This window comes from Martes martes (assembly GCF_963455335.1).
Source record: "Martes martes genome assembly, chromosome: 8".
Taxonomy (NCBI): Eukaryota; Metazoa; Chordata; class Mammalia; order Carnivora; family Mustelidae; genus Martes; species Martes martes.
In genome coordinates, this window is record NC_137895.1 from 15405303 (window position 1) to 15423023 (window position 17721).

Sequence of the window (17721 nt, forward strand, 5' to 3'; positions counted from 1 at the left end):
AGTGTTATGCATATAATTGGATTGTTTAGTGGATTGAATGTGAATATTTACCATATATAATTCATCATATAAAAATGTAACACACAGAAAACATTTTTCTCAGGTTTTTATTTTGCTTAAGTCATATAATTAGCAGTGTCAATAATATCACTGCAGTATCACTGTCCATAAGTTGCATTATGGCTCTGTGTATAAACTCAAAGTATTACACTGAAACAAAATTACTAAAAGCAGAGAGGATAGTTTTTGTGGTATTACAATTACATAGAAATTATAATTTATATGTAATTATATGTATTATAATGAAAAATGTACTTTTAAAAAAAATTTTCATCATGATAAAAGTGTACTCTTTAATCTCCATCACCTATTTACCCCATATCCCGCTTCACCTCCCCTCTGGTAACCATCAGTTTGTTCTCTGTAGTTAAGAGTCTGTTTCTTGATTTGTCTTTTTTTGCTCCCTTGCTTGTTTGTTTTGTTTCTTGCATTCCACATATGAAGTCATTTTGTATTTGTCTTTCTCTGACTAATCACTTAGCATCATACTCTCTAGCTCTATCTGTATTTGTTGTTGCAAACGGCAAGATTTCATTCTTTTTTTTTTTTAAAGATTTTATTTATTTAGTTGACAGAGGGAGAGAGATCACAAGTAGGCAGAGAGGCAGGCAGAGAGAGAGGGGGGAAGTGGGCTCCCTGCTGAGCAGAGAGCCTGATACAGGGCTCGATCCCAGGACCCTGAGATCATGACCTGAGTGGAAGGCAGAGGCTTAACCCACTGAGCCACTCAGGCACCCTGATTTCATTCTTTTTTATGGCTGAGTAATATTCCATTGTGTGTGTGTGTGTGTGTGTGTACATATATACATGTACATATGTGTGTGTGTATACACACATACATACAAACCACATTGTCTTTATCCATTCATCTATCGATGGATACTTGGACTGCTTCTGTAGTTTGACTGTTGTGAATAATGCTGCTATAAACATAGGGATGCATGTATCCCTTTGAATGAGTGTTTTTGTATTTTGGGAGTAAAAATCCAGTAGTGCAATTACTGGATCTTAGGGTAATTCTAACTTTTTGAGGACCCTCCATACCATTTTACACAGTGATTGCACCAATTTGCATTCCCACCAACAGTGCAAGAAGGTTCCCTTTTCTCTACATCCTCACGAACATTTGTTGTTTCTTGTGTTTTTAATTTTAGCCATTCTGACAGGTATGCAATGATATCTCATTATAGTTTGATTTACATTTCCCTGATGATGAGTGATACTGAACATCTTTTCATGTGTTTCTTGGCCATCTGGATGTCTTCTTTGGAAAAATACTCGTGTTCTGCCCATTGTTTTTTTTTAAAGATTTTATTTATTTATTTGAGAGATCACAAGTAGGCAAAGGCGCAGGCAGAGAGAGAGAGAGGGGGAGGCAGGCGCCGTGCTGAGCAGAGAGCCTGACGTGGGGCTCGATCCCAGGACCCTGGGATCATGACCTGAGCTGAAGGCAGAGGCTTTAACCCACTGAGCCACCCAGGTGCCCCAATTCTGCCCATTTTTAATTGGATTATTTTTGGGGTGTTGAGTTTTATAAGTTCTTTATAGATTTTGGATACCAACCCTTTACCAAATATGTCATTTGCAAATGTCTTCTCCCATTCAGTAGGTTGACTTTTAGTTTTGTTGATTGTTTCCTTCTTTGCAGAAGTTTTTTGTTTTGATGTAGTCCCAGTAGCTTATTTTTGCCTTTATTTCCCTTGCCTGAGGAGACATATCTAGAAAAATGTTGCTACAGCTGATGTCAGAGAAACTTACTGCCTGTGTTCTCTTCAAGGATTGTTGTGGTTTCAGGTCTCACATTTAGGTCTTTAATCTGTTTTGAGTTTATTTTTGCATACGGTGTGAGAAATTGGTCCAGTTTCATTTCTTTTGCGTATAGCTGTCCAGTTTCTTAACACCATTTGTTGAAGAGACTTTTTCCCATTGTATATTCATTCTTCCTTTGTTGATAATTAACTGACCATATGTAATTGTGGGTTTATTTCTGGATTTTCTGTTCTGTTCCACTGACCTATATGTCTCTTTTTATGCTAGTACCATGCTGTTTTAATTACTACCACTCTGTAATGTAATTTGAAATTTGGAATTGTGATACCTCCAGTTATGTTTTTTCTTTTTCAAGATTGCTTTGGCTCTCCAAGGTCTTTTGTGGTTCCATATAAACTTTAGAATTGTCTGTTCTAACTCTGGGGAAAATGCTATTGATATATTTTTTAAAGATTTTATTTATTTATTTGACAGAGATCACAAGTAGGCAGAGAGGCAGGCAGAGAGAGAAGAGGAAGCAGGCTCCCTGCTGAGCAGAGAGCCCGATGTGGGGCTCGATCCCAGGACCCTGGGATCATGACCTGAGCCAAAGGCAGAGGCTTTAACCCACTGGGCCACCCACGTACCCCAATGCTATTGATATTTTGATAGGGGTTGCACTAAATGTGTATATTGCTTTGAGTAGTGTATAAATTTTTTAATATCTTTTGTGTTCATTTGTTTAGGTTTGTTTATTTATTTATGTAATCTCTATACCCAACGTGGAACTTCCCCTCCCCCAACATCAAGAATTGCACATTCTTTTGACTGAGCCAGCCAGGCATCCCATCAGTATTTGTTCTTTCAGCCATGAGTATGGACTGTCTTTCCATTTCTTTGTGTTGTCTTGAATTTCTTTTGTCAGTGTTTTATAGTTTTTAGAGTACAAGTCTTTCACCTCTTTGGTTAAGTTTATTCCTAGGTATTTTGTTTTTTTGGTGCAACTGTAAATGAGATTGTTTTCTTAATTTCACTTCCAAATTCATCTATGAGGCCAGTATCAGCCTGGTACCAAACCAGATAAAGACACCATAAAAAAAGAGAACTATAGGTCAGTATCTCTCATGAATATAGATACGAATATCCTCACAAAATACTAGCAAACTGATTCCAACAGTACATTGAAAAGGAGAAGGGAAATATAAAGTATGTCCATAAGATACATGTACTGACATATTTAACAAAGGCATGATGAGCACAACAGAAAGTTGCAAGTGATTATCACTATAGTATATAGCATAGAGTATATAGTATGTAGAATCCTAATTAATAAGACTTGCTTTATTGCTTCTCACTATAATACTGGTCTGGTTTGTTTTTTACTGATGATTAAGAGACTCTTTGAACTGAGTTGTAATATGTTTTTACCTTTTCACATATATTATTTTTATGTTATTGTCTTTAGGCTAACTTAACCACTTGTTCTTTTTCACTCATGGTGCTTAATAATACCCTTTGTCTTAAAGGTTTTGTTATTTGCATGCTGTGTATTTTTGACACATAGCAGATGTCTAGAAAATGAAGAGAATAATTTTTAGATTCACTAGCTATTTTAATAAGTTTCCTGGTTATATGAGAAGCTTATATCCTCCTGGAAGTCTTAAGTAATTAACTTTGTTTTTTGATTTTAAGCATTTTCAGAAGTTATCAATCAAAATATATTATCATTTTTTAATACTAGCTGCATTTTACTATTTTTTTTCTTTGCATTTTACTAAATTTTTAATAGGATCATAGAACTCAATGGTGGACAACCACCTCTTACTTATAAAAGATTCCAGACTCTCATCAGCAAAATGGAACCACTAGAGATGCCAGTAGAGACAATTACTTCTGAAGTGATAGAAAAGTGTACAACTCCTCTGTCTGATGACCATGATGAGAAATACGGAGTCCCTTCACTAGAAGAACTAGGTAGGTGTAAATGAAGCTTGAGAGTTAATAAACCCCTGAGAAAATCTCACTTCTGATTTGATATGTAAAGTATTTTGCATTAAGAGGGAAAGAAAGGAGAAAAAAAATCTTAATCTCTTATACTAAGAAGTGATAAATCTATACCTTATGTGTTCTATAAATGTGATGTATCTGTTAATCACCTTAAGATGTTTGTCCTAAAGAACAGAGACCATATTATGTCCTTATATGTGAAGACCTATCTAGGGCCATAAGTTCATATCTATGCTACTGTCGTAATTTTTCTGTAAAGTATTTTTCCCAATTATTGTGGTTCATAAAAAATTATTTTAGTTCCAGAAGAATATTTTTTTCTTTTTTCTGTGTTTTTTTTTTTTTTAGGTTTTGATACAGATGGCTTGCCCTCTGCAGTATGGCCAGGCGGAGAAACTGAAGCACTTACACGTTTGGAAAGGCATTTGGAAAGAAAAGTATGATAAAATAGATCATGCTTGTATTTCCAAACTGACATTTAAAAAATAATTTCACTCTTTTTAAAAACAAAAAATAGACTGTTGAAAAGAAGAATTGAGAGAAATAGTTAAAATAACATAAACCTAATTGTTTGAAGATTAATAACCATCTCCTCATTTAAATATTTTTTTCCTCCTCCACTGACTATTTCCTCTTTAGCTACTACCAATACCATCTCTTCTGTTCTTCCTATGTAAGCTGGTATCTGATGACCGTATCTTTGAAGCTAAGATAAAGTTCTTCTATTTCACCTTGAGCTCAGTGTCAAGGAGACAGGTTGAAAGTGCTCTTAGCTTGGTGTTAGGAATTTGAGGTTAACTTATTTCATATGAGTATGTGTTACACAAGGATGGCTGAAACAAAAGAATGCTCACTTTTATTCTGTTGTGTTTCTTATTAAAACATGTTTGTGACTGGGGTAATAAAATTTTATTCCCCAAGAACTATGTAACTTTAAAAAAACAGGTCAGTTTTAAACACTCTTTTTAAATGGAAAAGGCAGTTAGCTAGCATAATTCTCTCTGTGTTTTCAGGCTTGGGTGGCAAACTTTGAAAGACCTCGAATGAATGCAAATTCCCTGCTTGCTAGCCCTACTGGACTCAGTCCTTATCTCCGATTTGGTTGTTTGTCATGTCGACTGTTTTACTTCAAACTAACAGATCTATACAAAAAGGTATTACCTAAAACTGAAGCTTATTTTTCAAAATACTTCTTTAAAAATTGCTGTTCCTACTTCTTTGCTTTTTAACTTTAGGTAAAGAAGAACAGTTCCCCTCCACTGTCCCTTTATGGGCAACTGTTATGGCGTGAATTTTTCTATACAGCAGCAACAAATAATCCACGCTTTGATAAAATGGAAGGAAATCCCATCTGTGTTCAGATTCCTTGGGATAAAAATCCTGAGGCTTTAGCAAAATGGGCAGAAGGCCGGACAGGTTTTCCATGGATTGATGCCATCATGACACAGCTTCGTCAGGAGGGTTGGATTCACCATTTAGCCAGACATGCAGTGGCTTGCTTCCTGACCCGAGGTGACCTGTGGATTAGTTGGGAAGAAGGAATGAAGGTGAGTATTCTTCTAACTAATGTAGCACAGTCTTATTTTGAATCTATACCTTATTAAAACAATTCCTAGAAGTTGTCTGTTACTTAGATTCATTTATAGTCTAATTTTTTTCAGCAGGTAAAGAATTTAATTCCGTAATACAGGCACACTCTTGGAGAGCAGAAATGGTGTAATCAGACAGGAGAAATGGTGATAACTGGTTTGATTAACCTCAAGTCATTTCAGAGACTGAACCAGCCTAGCCATCAAGGGAACTATAAGATTTAACACTCTGGACTCATTGGATTACATATTTATAGGTGATCATTTCTGCTACAAAAGAGGATTTACCCAAGAATTCTTAGAAATAGTGAATTTATATTATAAAATTTAAAATATGTATAATTTTCCTCACTTCAACGTCATAACTTTTTAATGATTTGTTATGTAAAGTGAAGCATATTACATTTTGAGACATCATCTTGGGTTTATATAACAGGACTTCTTTTACCTGTCTGCCTATATCATAGATGTCCTCTATCCAAGCACCATTTCTGATCCTTTTTTTTTCTTTTGTGTCTCTGGTATTTCCTAATACAAAGTTTTACATGAGGTAAATGTATAGTATAGACTTAATGAATTTATGAAAAGGCATTTAAAGTCTAATTCCCTTTTGGTCAAGGAATTCTAAATTTAAACTCTATAATGCTAGTGCTTTTTTTTTTTTTTCTTTTGCTTTTTCGCTGGTGCATTTTAAGTCCTTTATATTTGGGTGCTCCCTATGTGTAGGGGAGTGTACCAAGCTTCTCAGTTTTTGTTAGTGATTTATTTGGTAACATCTTTGCTTTCTTGAAAGTGTTTACTGCTCTTTTTCTTCCATTTTTTGATTGAATCAGTGACTTGACTGATTATTTTACCCTCCCCCATAACACTGCAAAGACTAGAAAGAAAAATTCACTTATATTACTGATATTTTTCTTTCCCTGAAATAACTCATTACAGAACAGAATATTGACAAGGAGCCCACTTCGGATTGTTTAGTTTTACAGTTCTGTGCTAGATTTTCTTTGCCTTGACTTTTGATCTACAGAGACCTGGAAAATGCTTGCTTTGAGAATTATATGTGTACAAACTAATTGGTTACTGTTACTTCTGAAGGTATTTGAAGAATTATTGCTTGATGCAGATTGGAGCATAAATGCTGGAAGTTGGATGTGGCTGTCTTGTAGTTCCTTTTTCCAACAGTTTTTTCACTGCTATTGCCCTGTTGGTTTTGGTAGGAGAACAGATCCCAATGGAGACTATATCAGGTAAATCAAGGGTGATTATTATTCAGTTTGGAATAACTAATCCAGGAAGAGCTTTTCATGTTTAAGCAACACTTAAGGTTTTCCCCACTCATGATGGGCAGCAGAGATGAGGAGATGGGTAAATAAATCATTAAATGGTTTTGACTTGATTTTGGTCATTCATAGCTAATAATTAGTTTGTTATAATTTGCTTGTAGTTCATTTTATTTATAATTTTTCTTCCTTCTCCCAAAAGACGTTATTTGCCTGTCCTAAGAGGTTTCCCTGCAAAATATATCTATGATCCCTGGAATGCACCAGAAGGTATCCAAAAGGTAGCCAAATGTTTGATAGGAGTTAATTATCCTAAACCAATGGTGAATCATGCTGAGGCAAGCCGTTTAAATATTGAAAGGATGAAGCAGATCTATCAGCAGCTTTCACGATATAGAGGACTAGGTATGTCAGTAGTTAACTTTGGTTTGTTTCTTTGGGAGGTATTTATGTATCTATCCTTGAATTTGATATTGACCATAATTTAATAGGAAATTTTCTCCCTTTAGGTCTTCTTGCATCAGTGCCTTCTAATCCTAATGGGAATGGAGGCCTCTTGGGTTATTCTCCTGGAGAAAATATTCCAGGTTGTAGCAGCAGTGGAAGTAAGTGAAAAGGAAATTTCTATACTTTGCAACATAAAGAGATTAATAATCAAATATATTTTTAAAGCAGCTACGTATTTTTTTGTGCCTTTTCTTAGGAAATTGATTTAAAAATTACTTGGTAATACTACCTACTATTCTCAAGGATGGATTAGGATAATCATGTTAAAGGTGTCCTTTGAACTCAAAAGGTATCTTTACCACCAAAACTTAATTCTTAGCTCCTATGAGCTACTGTGTAACGAGGAGGGCAGGCTAGACTATGACTGGTTTTGATGTATTGATGGTCTGGGTTTAAAATTTGGTGGATTTGATGATTTAGACCCTGATCAGCAGATACTTACTTTCTGCAGAAGAAATTGTTTCTTTACATTCCATTAAAAATTTTGTTGAGTTTCTTCTGGACCTTCATTATTGTAGTCTGTTTCTTCTGTTCCTTCAGTGGTGTTAAAATCATGTATAGTCTTAAACTCTTCATTGCAACTGCTAGCCTACCAGGGACTGCTAATGAAGCAAACCGCAGACTGCAAAGTCGGGAGCAAGCTGGAATAATAGGGCCTATTTCTCTGACTTAGAATTTCGCCCATCTAGATGGAATTTCTTTTATTACCATTGTGCTAACTTCCTTATTCCATTGAGAAGATATCTGTTCATGTTTCCAATAAAGTTACTTTATTGACAAAACAAAAAAAAATAATCAAATATATTTTTTATTAAATCTCACTATAATATTTTTTCTCCATACATATGTATACACACACACACACACACACACACACAAACCTGTCATTCCATTAGTGACATTTTGGAGATGGAAAACATCATTACATGTAGTAGAATTTAGCTCAAGGTAAAGATCTTACAAACTAATTGAGGAGGACAATTTTTTTTTTAAAGATCTTATTTATTTATTTGACGGACAGAGATCACAAGTAGGCAGAGAGGCAGACAGGGCGGGGGGGAGGCAGGCTTCCCGCTGAGCAGAAAGTCCAATGCGGGGCTCCATCCCAAGACCCCAGGATCGTGACCTGAGCCAAAGGCAGAGGCTGTAACCCCCTGAACCACCCAGGCGCCCCGAGGAGGACAATTTTAAGGGTAGAATGAAACTCAGATATCCCTTCTGAAGGCTCTTTTTTTTTTTTTTACTTTTTTACTTTTATGTATAAGGTAAATAATTAAGGTTTAGTGGTCCTATGAATATGGCCAAAAGATTTATCATACACGTGCATAGGGCCTTTAGCTTTTTGCACATGAGTTTTTCCTTCCAGTCTTGTTTGTAGTGGTTTTCCATATGATATATACTTAGTTGCCACATATATTCTTAATGTGTGATATTAATAATGCCAAGGAGCCAGTATTGGAAATTTGAATGATTGTATCAGTTTTCAAGGGTTCTAACCAAAAATAGCATGAGGCTAATTAATTTGATTAAAAACAAGGCATTCGAGGAATGCTTAGTTTTTTTTCAAAAAAGTCACATGTTTAAAATTGATATTAAGAACAAAACCTTTAAAAAATTGAGACTTTCTGATTCAGAAATACTCTGTATCCTTTTGAGAGCATATATTTTTTTTTCTTCAACAATTAGATTAAGGAGAAAGGAACAAAGCACCCACATTTTGACTATCTACTTTATGTCCAGTACAAGGGGATTTTTGCCACATTCTGAAGCATATCCTTTTATGCCCTCTACTTACCCTGTTTGTAGACTTTTATAGTGTCTCACAAGGTATATCAAAGGGCACAATTATTTATAACTTGTACACAGATGACTTGAAGTATTTTTGTTCTTATGATAAAGCAAATCGTAATCTATTTATAATAGTAATATGTTTTAGTTTTTATTTTTTTCTATTAAAAATACCTGTTCAGCATTATTAGTCAGTAGGGAAATGCAAATTAAAACCACTCAGAGACTTCGCACTTAGGGTAACCAACTGTCAATGATTACCTGGAATTGAGGGGTTTCCTGAGACATGAGACTAGCAGTGCTAACACTTGAAAAATCCCGGACAAACTGGGATGAGTTAGTTACCCTGTACCCACTGGAGTGCCTAAAAAATGACAGACAATAACAAGAGTTGCAGAGGATGTGAAGAGCCTGGAACCCTCATATGTTGTGAGTGGTGGTCTATAAAATGGTACAGCCACTTTGGGAAACAGGTTGACAGTTTCTTAAAAGCTTATAAACTTAACATAAAACCCAGAAATTCCATTCCTAAATATCTGTCCAAAAGAAATGAAAACATATATCTACACAAAGACCAGAATCATAAGAATGTTTATGATGGCTTTATTTATAATAGTCAAAATGTGGCACATCCATGCAATGGAATACTAATCCTTAAGAAGAAATAAAATGCTGGTACTTGCTACAACATGGATAGACCTCAAAAATACTATGTTAAGTTAAAGAATCCGGACATAAAAGACCACATGTTGCACAATTTCATTTGTATGAATTATGCAGAAAAGGCATGTCTTTAAAATAAGGTAAGTTAATGGTTACCTTAGGTTTAGGGGTAGGAATGAGAATGAATGCAAATGGGCATGAAAGTGTTCTAAAACTGGATTGTGCTGATGGTTACACAACTCTGTAAATTTACTAAAAATTATTGAACTTAAAACAGCTGAATTTTATGTTACATAAATTGTACCTCAAAACTGCTTTAAAAAAAATATTCACTATATACAATTTAGGAAATTCAGAAAAATAGAAAAGAAGAAAAATAAAAATCACCCACAATTCCATCTAGCAGAGATAGTCACTATTAAAATTTCAGCATATTTCTTTTGAATATTTTTTCTATGCCGTTTTCTCCCCACAGTCCTTTAAGTTAGAATTTTTTTAAAAGATTTTATTTATTTATTTAACAGAGAGCATACATAAGCAAGGGGAGGGGTAGAGGGAGAAGCAGTCTCCCACTGAGCAGGGAGCCCTATGTGGGTCTCCATCCCAGGACCCTGAGATCATGACCTGATCCAAAGGCAGACACTTAACCAACCTAGGTACCCAGGCACCCCTAAGTTAGAATTTTATGAGTGAAAAACCCTTTTGGTGCTGTTGGCAGTATAGCATAAGAAGAGTATGAGTATACAAACTTTTGCCCTTAGAAAAATGTGGGATTTTTTAAAACAAGAAATATGGGGTGTTTTTTTTTTTTTTTAAGTTGTTTTCATTCTAAGACTCCTATCTCCTATATCTTGGCATTTGAAATTTAACTACGGTAGTGTCCCTAAAGACATGATGAATATGGGAATTTCTGATTTTTCTAAGCAGCTAAGCTCGTCATTAGCCAATTGATTTGGCAAAGCTCTGTCCTCTGCTCATTGTCTCTTGTACTGTTATTCTTGTGAAAATATAATTTACTGCATTTTTTAAAAGATTTTTTTCTTTGACGGAGAGCACAGCAGGGGGAGCAGCGGGCAGAGGGGGAGGGAGAAGCAGGCTTGCAGAGCAGGGAGTCCAATGCAGGGCTCCATCCCAGGACCCTGAGATCATGACCTGAGCTGAAGGCAGACACTTAACAACTGAGCCACCCAGGCGCCCCAGGTTACTGCATTTTTATGGGGAAGTTATAGGCAGTTGAGATATTCATGAATTTAGGGCACAGGAAGATTCTAAGTGCCTGCTTATCATTTAACTCTCTAAAGGAATAAGATGCTATCTTAAGGAAACTCTGTATGTATTTATTGAGCTTATTAATCCCTCCCCCATCTTCAAAAGTAATCATTCTCCTGATTTCTAATTCTGTTTTTTCCCATTTTTGAACTTTACAAAAATCTTATAGTTTGTATTCTTTTTTGTGTCTGGCTGCTTTTACTCAGTATTTTTTTGTTTATGAGATTATTCTCATTTATCTTAGAACAGGAAGGGGAATAAAATTGATGGAGTTGAGAAAATGAGGTGACTAGTCTGTGATTTAGAGCCTACCTCTGTGAATCTTCCAGTAAAATTGACTTTTCCTTCCTCAGTGTCCTCACTGTATGCTGTAACAACTCCATCCCAGAACCATTATATTAATTATTTGTACTTAGTGATTTTATGTATCTGTCACTTTCTACTTGGACTGTGAGCCCCTTGAAGATAAGACCTCATGTTTTTATAATATTTGTATCCCTAGTACCTAGTATAATCTCTAGCATAAAGGAGCACTCAACAATTGTATTAGGTATGACTAAATACAATAATTGAAAGTGTATTTTTTGAAGTTTCCTTTTTTTGTTTGTTTCCTTTCTTTTTTAAAAATTTTATTTTAGAGAGAGAGTGTGTGCATGAGTAGGGGGAAGGACAGAGGGAGATGAGAATCCCAGGCAGACTCCCTGCTGAGTGGGGAGCCTGATGCAGGTCTCGGTCCCGAGATCATGAACCGAACTGAAACCAAGAGTCCAATACTCAACCAGCAGAACCACCTAGGTGTCCCTATTGAATTTTTCTTGATTGCAAAATATATGTAACATAAAACTTAGCATTTAACCGTTTTAATTGTACAATTCAGTGGAATTAAGTACATTCACAGTGTTGTGTGAAGTTTTAAATAATCTTGTGCAATAATGGAAGACAACAATTATCACTATTAGGGGACACTCTGCTGATGGTGAAACCAGGAGTAGCACCATTCAGTGGTGAATGTGCTGGAGTCCAGAATCTGACCTTCAGCAAGTCCAAGAACTGAGTGTTTTTAGTATAATTAGAGGTGACCATCCTATAAATGGCAGACTAGAAGTTTAAAAGTCAGTTAAGCATCCAGCTCTTGATTTTGGCTCAGGTCATGATCTCAGGGTCATGAGACTGGTTGTGGAGCCTGCTTAAGACTCTCTCTTCCTCTGCACCACCCCCAAATACAAACATACACACACCCACACACAAACACATGTACACACATACACACCATCCATGTGATATAAAATAGCAGGGATGTGTGGGTGGCTCAGTCAGTTAAGCATATGCCTTTGGCTCAGGTCATGATCCTAGGGTCCTGAGATTGAGTCCTGCATAGGGCTCCTTGCTCAGCAGGGAGCCTGCTACTCTCCCTACTTGTGCTCTTTCCCTCTCTCTCTCTCTTTCTCTGACAAATAAATAAAATGTTTAAAATATATATATCAACAGGGAACACTAGTTTATTATTTATGGTGGAGGTATCCCTTTCCAGAGATAGAAGCCCTCATCCCTGATCAGGGCATTCACTTTCCCAATTCTGAGTACCTAAAAAGCTGAATTCTTTATCCAGAGGAACTTGATGAGCATGAAATTACAATAAAAAAAAAAATAAGTAGATTGCCTTAGTCAGATCATGAGGTGACTTCTGTGTAGGGGCTAGAATGTTCACATTTGTCCATTATCTGGACACACTGACAAAAATGTTTCTCTAGGACCTACTTTCTGTGCCAACACCCTCTCCTATAACATTGTTTCTTTTTGGAAGGATTAATGTAATTGCTTAGGCTAGGTAACTGCCACATTGTGTTTCCTCCTCTTTGTGTGATTTGAATTAATTCTCATCTGGAAGGCCCTTATTCACTTATCTCCAAGGACATATGTTTTGGACAGGCACTGAGGGAAGAATGTAGAATAAAGGGACAAGAGGTAAAGGAGGATGTATTTGCTTCCATGGTCAAGTGTCTAGTTGTTATTCAATAAAGAAATGTTTTTTAGAAAATGATTATCAGTGATTTTGCCTTTGAACCAAAAGTCAACATTTCTATGACCCTAAGTTTAAATTTTCCTGATTTGGACTTGTGACTTTTTATTCATATGAAGGATTGAGGTTTCATCCTAAAAAGCATAAATGACCTTAATACAATTACTAAAAACTAGATTTGTAGTCTTAATACATAAGATTTGGGGTTTAAGTAATTTTACTGTGTTTTTAATACTAACAGGTTGCTCTCAAGGGAGCGGTATTTTACATTATGCTCATGGAGATAATCAGCAAACTCACCTATTAAAGCAAGGTAAGAAGGAAGCATTTGAGCATACTGTTCTTTTCACCTTCCTATCTTAAACATAATTTTTTTTTAACTATGTAGGAAGAAGCCCCATGAGCACTGGTCTCAGCAGTGGGAAACGTCCTAGTGAGGAAGAAGACACGCAGAGTATCGGTTCTAAGGTCCAGCGACAGAGCACTAATTAGGTAAATATTTTAGACCTTTATTTTCTTGCTTTAGTGTAGGGTGTAATCCATATAAATTAAGACAATTTCCAAAATGGAGCTTATCACATTTTTCAAACTAGAGAAACTGAGCCTTAAATTTTTCAGTGATTATTATAAAATTAGTTAATTCTTAGACAAGAGAAGTGCATCTCTACTGGAAAAATTGTAGCACTTAGTTTTAAGATCATCTTAATTGATATTTAAATTTGAAAAAGTAATGATGTTGTGCTCAAGTTTTTTCTCAGAAAAAGACATCTTTTTAATTCCTTACTATACGACCTTGAGTCTAAAACAATTAAAGTGACTTTTTATTTTAGTGGTATTATTAATCCCTTTATGAACTTTTCCCCAAATGTTTTCCTCTTAAATGTTTATAACTTTCTTTTATCTGTTGTACTTCTGAAATCTAAATTCTTTCCAGTTCTGGAATAGTTTGATTTTTTAAATATTGGTCCTTTTTAGAGGTATCAAAAGGCCATGGCTATATTCAGTTGAATTGGATGTGGGATACTATTTTTTGATTTAAGTTTATTTGAAAAGTATCTATAATAATACATTTACTATGTTTTAAAGACATATTCATTTATCTTAAACTGTTGGCGTTTTTTAAATTACTGCTAACTATATTTTATCATGGTGACCATTGGCTAACATACAGAATTGTTGAATCAGTATGATGTACACCAGAAACTTAATATAATATTGTCTGTCAGTTATACTTCAGTAATAATATATATATGAACAGCAATAATAAAAAGTAAAATAAAAAATATAAAAAGTTTTTAAAAATTGCTGTAGTTTTTAGCACCAGCCCTAAGTAGACTGTACACTTCTTGAAGATAAGATCAGTAAACACTCATCAAATTTTTATCATTTAATTCCTTGCAATCAAACTTTACCCCATTTTTTTTCCCCCTTAAATCACAGAAAACATTCAGGAGGAATACTGTTGCAGCCGAAATTGGTGGGGAGTTCACTACTTTTTTCAGTTAAATTATTTTAAAATGTTCTTCATTGATGGAAAGCAGTTACATTTTGAAATGCATTGTTTCTAATGACATTTCTGTAGTTTTAAACTTTTTAATGAATTTCATGTAGGACAAATGGTAATTTGTATATAAAGAACTTGGTAAAAATTTTGCTTAATGTAAATATAAATAGTCACAATTAATATAGACCCATCAATATATTTTTGATAATTTTTCATGTATGGTAAAAGTTAAAGTGGCAAACTGATATTCTGATATACAAACTGAAGTTTTGAGAGTCAATGTGGGAAAATAGGAGGTTTTTAGACTTTCTTAAAAGACTTTGTTAAAATTTTAGGACAAAATTTTCTTGACATCATTGTTTTATCTAACTTTACACTCTTTGATAATGTTTTAGAAAATGTGCGCAATCAAAATTGGTAGTTATAACCTCTGTTAACACAGACAATATATGTTTTAAATCTTCATGTATGCCTGTTTTGACCCAAATCTGTGGAAGTATCATGTGTTAAGTTCTCCTTGTCTCCTTTTGTTCATTTACAGCTAAGTGACCTTGTTATTAAAGTATATGCATATATGGAATCTTGTGTACTTGGTGGTGGTTGTTTTTTCTTTTCTTTTTAAGTTTTTGTTTTAGGTAAGGGGGAGAACATTGTTCTATGGGATGTGATTACAAATCAGAGACAGTCTGCAAACCACATGTAACCATTCTGGATTAAGGATCAGGTCCCATTTATTTTGGTAATACAGTATTTTTCACAATTATTCCAAATAAGATTACCAACTTCCAAACGCTTTATACTTTTTATAATACCTATCTGCAAGAAAGATATAAAACCAAAGTGGTTATTTCAGGTAATGGGGCTTATAACTATGAGTTAGTCACTATAATTAATAATGTAGGCTCTGGAGTCAAAGACCTGGCTCTGCCACTCATTTGAGATCTTGGGCAAGTTATTAACCTTATAGGGATAAGAGTAGTATCTGCTTCATGCTACATATGAAATGCTCCTAACAGTGCCTGGCATGTGGCAGTTAGTCGATAAATGTTAGCTGCAAGGCTGCTGTGCTTTATAGATCCCTGGATCATGCAGTGCATAGTCTGCCTAACTGTATGCTACAGCTGTGGTTAGCTGTTGTTATTCTCATTACTATTATTATCCCATTCCTGTCTCTTGTAGGCTAGTTTTTTCCTTTTGGAATTATAACCAGTGTTTTTTTTTTTTCTTTCTTTCTTTCTTTTCCCCAGTCTTTAGTTCTGATAGATGTTCAGGGTGATAATTGTATTTAAAAGTAACTTACGAATAATTTGAGTCTAAGATCCAAAAACAGTAACATTTTTATATGATACACATTTTAAAAAGCATCCTGAATAATGAATTAACACTGAGTGATAAGTTCCATTACTTAGAAAAGAAAAAAAAATATGCATTATCTATCTTCTTTTGCCACTGTTAATAAGGAGTGATATCTTAATTGTTTTTCATGATACTTGTATTTACCAGTCTACTCTTTGGACCTGATTGTACTGTACAGCATTGAGAAATTCATAGACCCGGGACCCTCATCATCCAGGGGAATAGAAGATTCAGGGGTTTTTTTGTGTTGTTTTGTTTTGTTTTGTTTTTTGTTTTGTTTTGTTTTTTAGCAGGCTTCATGCCCAGTGTGCAGCTGAATATGGGGCTTGAACTTATGGGCCTGAGATCAAGACCTGAGCAGAGACCAAGAGTCGAACCCCTAACAGACTGAGCCACCCGGGCACCCCTAAAAGATTCAGTTTTAGGGGCGTCTGGGTGGCTCAATGGGTTAAGCGTCTGCCTTCAGCTCAGGTCATGATCTTGGGGTCCTGAAATCAGGCCCTCCATTGCATCAGGCTCTCTGCTCAGCAGGGAACCTGCTCCCCCCCCCCCACCTGCTTCTCTGCCTACTTGTGATGTCTCTCTCTGTCAAATAAATAAAATCTTAAGGAAAAAAAAGATTCAGTTTTAATGTGAATAAATATTTTAGTAAGAGGACATTGTTTCAGCATAGACACTGATATTTTACTTTGAAATGTAGGGGGATTTTGGCTTTTAGGGGGCTTTTTGGGAAGCTTTTTCACTTTGGTCTAAATTGTAACTGAAAAGAATCACTGAAAGGGAAAGACCAGTATCACCGTATTCCAGTTGAGGGGACGTTTGAATAGAGTGTTTTCCCCCAACCAAAGGGTTAGTATTCTGAAAACGCTGCTGGTGGTTGAGGGATTTAAGATCTTATATTCTTTCAGGAAATATATCTTGAAATCGTATTGACAAAACCTGTTCTGTTCCGGCAACTTGGAAAAATTGAGTTGAGGAAAGCAAACTTTTGAAAGAACCTGTGTGAAGTTCTTATGTTTTTACATTCACTTGAAATAAATTAGTAAACTTGGGATATAAAAGACTGATAACAGTATGTTTTTAAGGCCTCTCTTAAGTACTAGAAACTTCAGGATCTTCCCACAATTTCAAACATGTTTGTAATTTTCTTATAGGTAATATCCGTAATACTGGCTTCTTTTCTCCATTTCTCCATCCAAGGGTTTTTTTTCCTGATTGCATGGTCCTAGAAATTCACCAAATATTGGAATGGAAAAAACTAGGTCACATTTATTAATACAGTTGGCATAGCTGAATCGGTCAGTTTCAAGTTTTGATTACAATGTACAGGATCATATGTTTTACTATTTCTTACACAATTATATGGAGCCCAGGTTCAAGCAAAGCTGCCAGCACCCTAGTGTACATGTCTGCTCCCTTCCTCCTAACCACAGCATGTGGTTCTAAGGTGCTTGAGTTTACATTCCTCAACTGCCTTCTCTTCTCATATCCTACTTTAATTCCTTTTTCCTAAATGCAGTGAAACATTTTGGTTAATCCGGTCCCAGATCCTTGTATTGCAGGAAAAAGTATTCAATAAAGCCATAAATAATAGGATTTTTATATAAAGATAACTCAGAAGGAGAAGGGTTACTGACTAGCATCCCAGACCTCATATACATTAGCTACTCATTTAATTCTAGAATGTCCTGGAGATCAAAGTTGATCTTGAAATAAAGTTAGGATTCTTGGGGCACCTGGGTAGCTCAGTGGGTTAAAGCCTCTGCCTTTGGCTTGGGTCATGATCCCGGGGTTCTGGGTTCAAGCCCCACATCGGGCTCTCTGCTCAGCGGGGAGCCTGTTTCCTCCTCTCTCTCTGCCTGCCTCTCTGCCTACCTGTGATCTCTGTCAAATAAATAAATAAAATCTTTAAAAAGAAAAAAAAAAAGA

The 17721-nt window shown here is 35.4% G+C and overlaps 1 protein-coding gene across 1 annotated transcript in view; it reads left to right on the top strand.

Moving 5' to 3' along the window:
• The window catches only part of CRY1 (cryptochrome circadian regulator 1), a 95128-nt gene extending 80114 nt beyond the window's left edge, over window positions 1-15014 (top strand). Inside the window, exons 4-13 of the mRNA XM_080812460.1 lie at window positions 3599-3783; window positions 4165-4253; window positions 4830-4970; window positions 5052-5363; window positions 6501-6652; window positions 6888-7090; window positions 7195-7290; window positions 13174-13245; window positions 13321-13424; window positions 14373-15014. Coding sequence (XP_080668586.1) covers window positions 3599-3783; window positions 4165-4253; window positions 4830-4970; window positions 5052-5363; window positions 6501-6652; window positions 6888-7090; window positions 7195-7290; window positions 13174-13245; window positions 13321-13424 — 1354 coding nt within the window. The 3' untranslated portion in view covers window positions 14373-15014. The remainder of the gene's footprint in view (window positions 1-3598; window positions 3784-4164; window positions 4254-4829; window positions 4971-5051; window positions 5364-6500; window positions 6653-6887; window positions 7091-7194; window positions 7291-13173; window positions 13246-13320; window positions 13425-14372) is intronic.
• Window positions 15015-17721: the final 2707 nt, after the last annotated feature.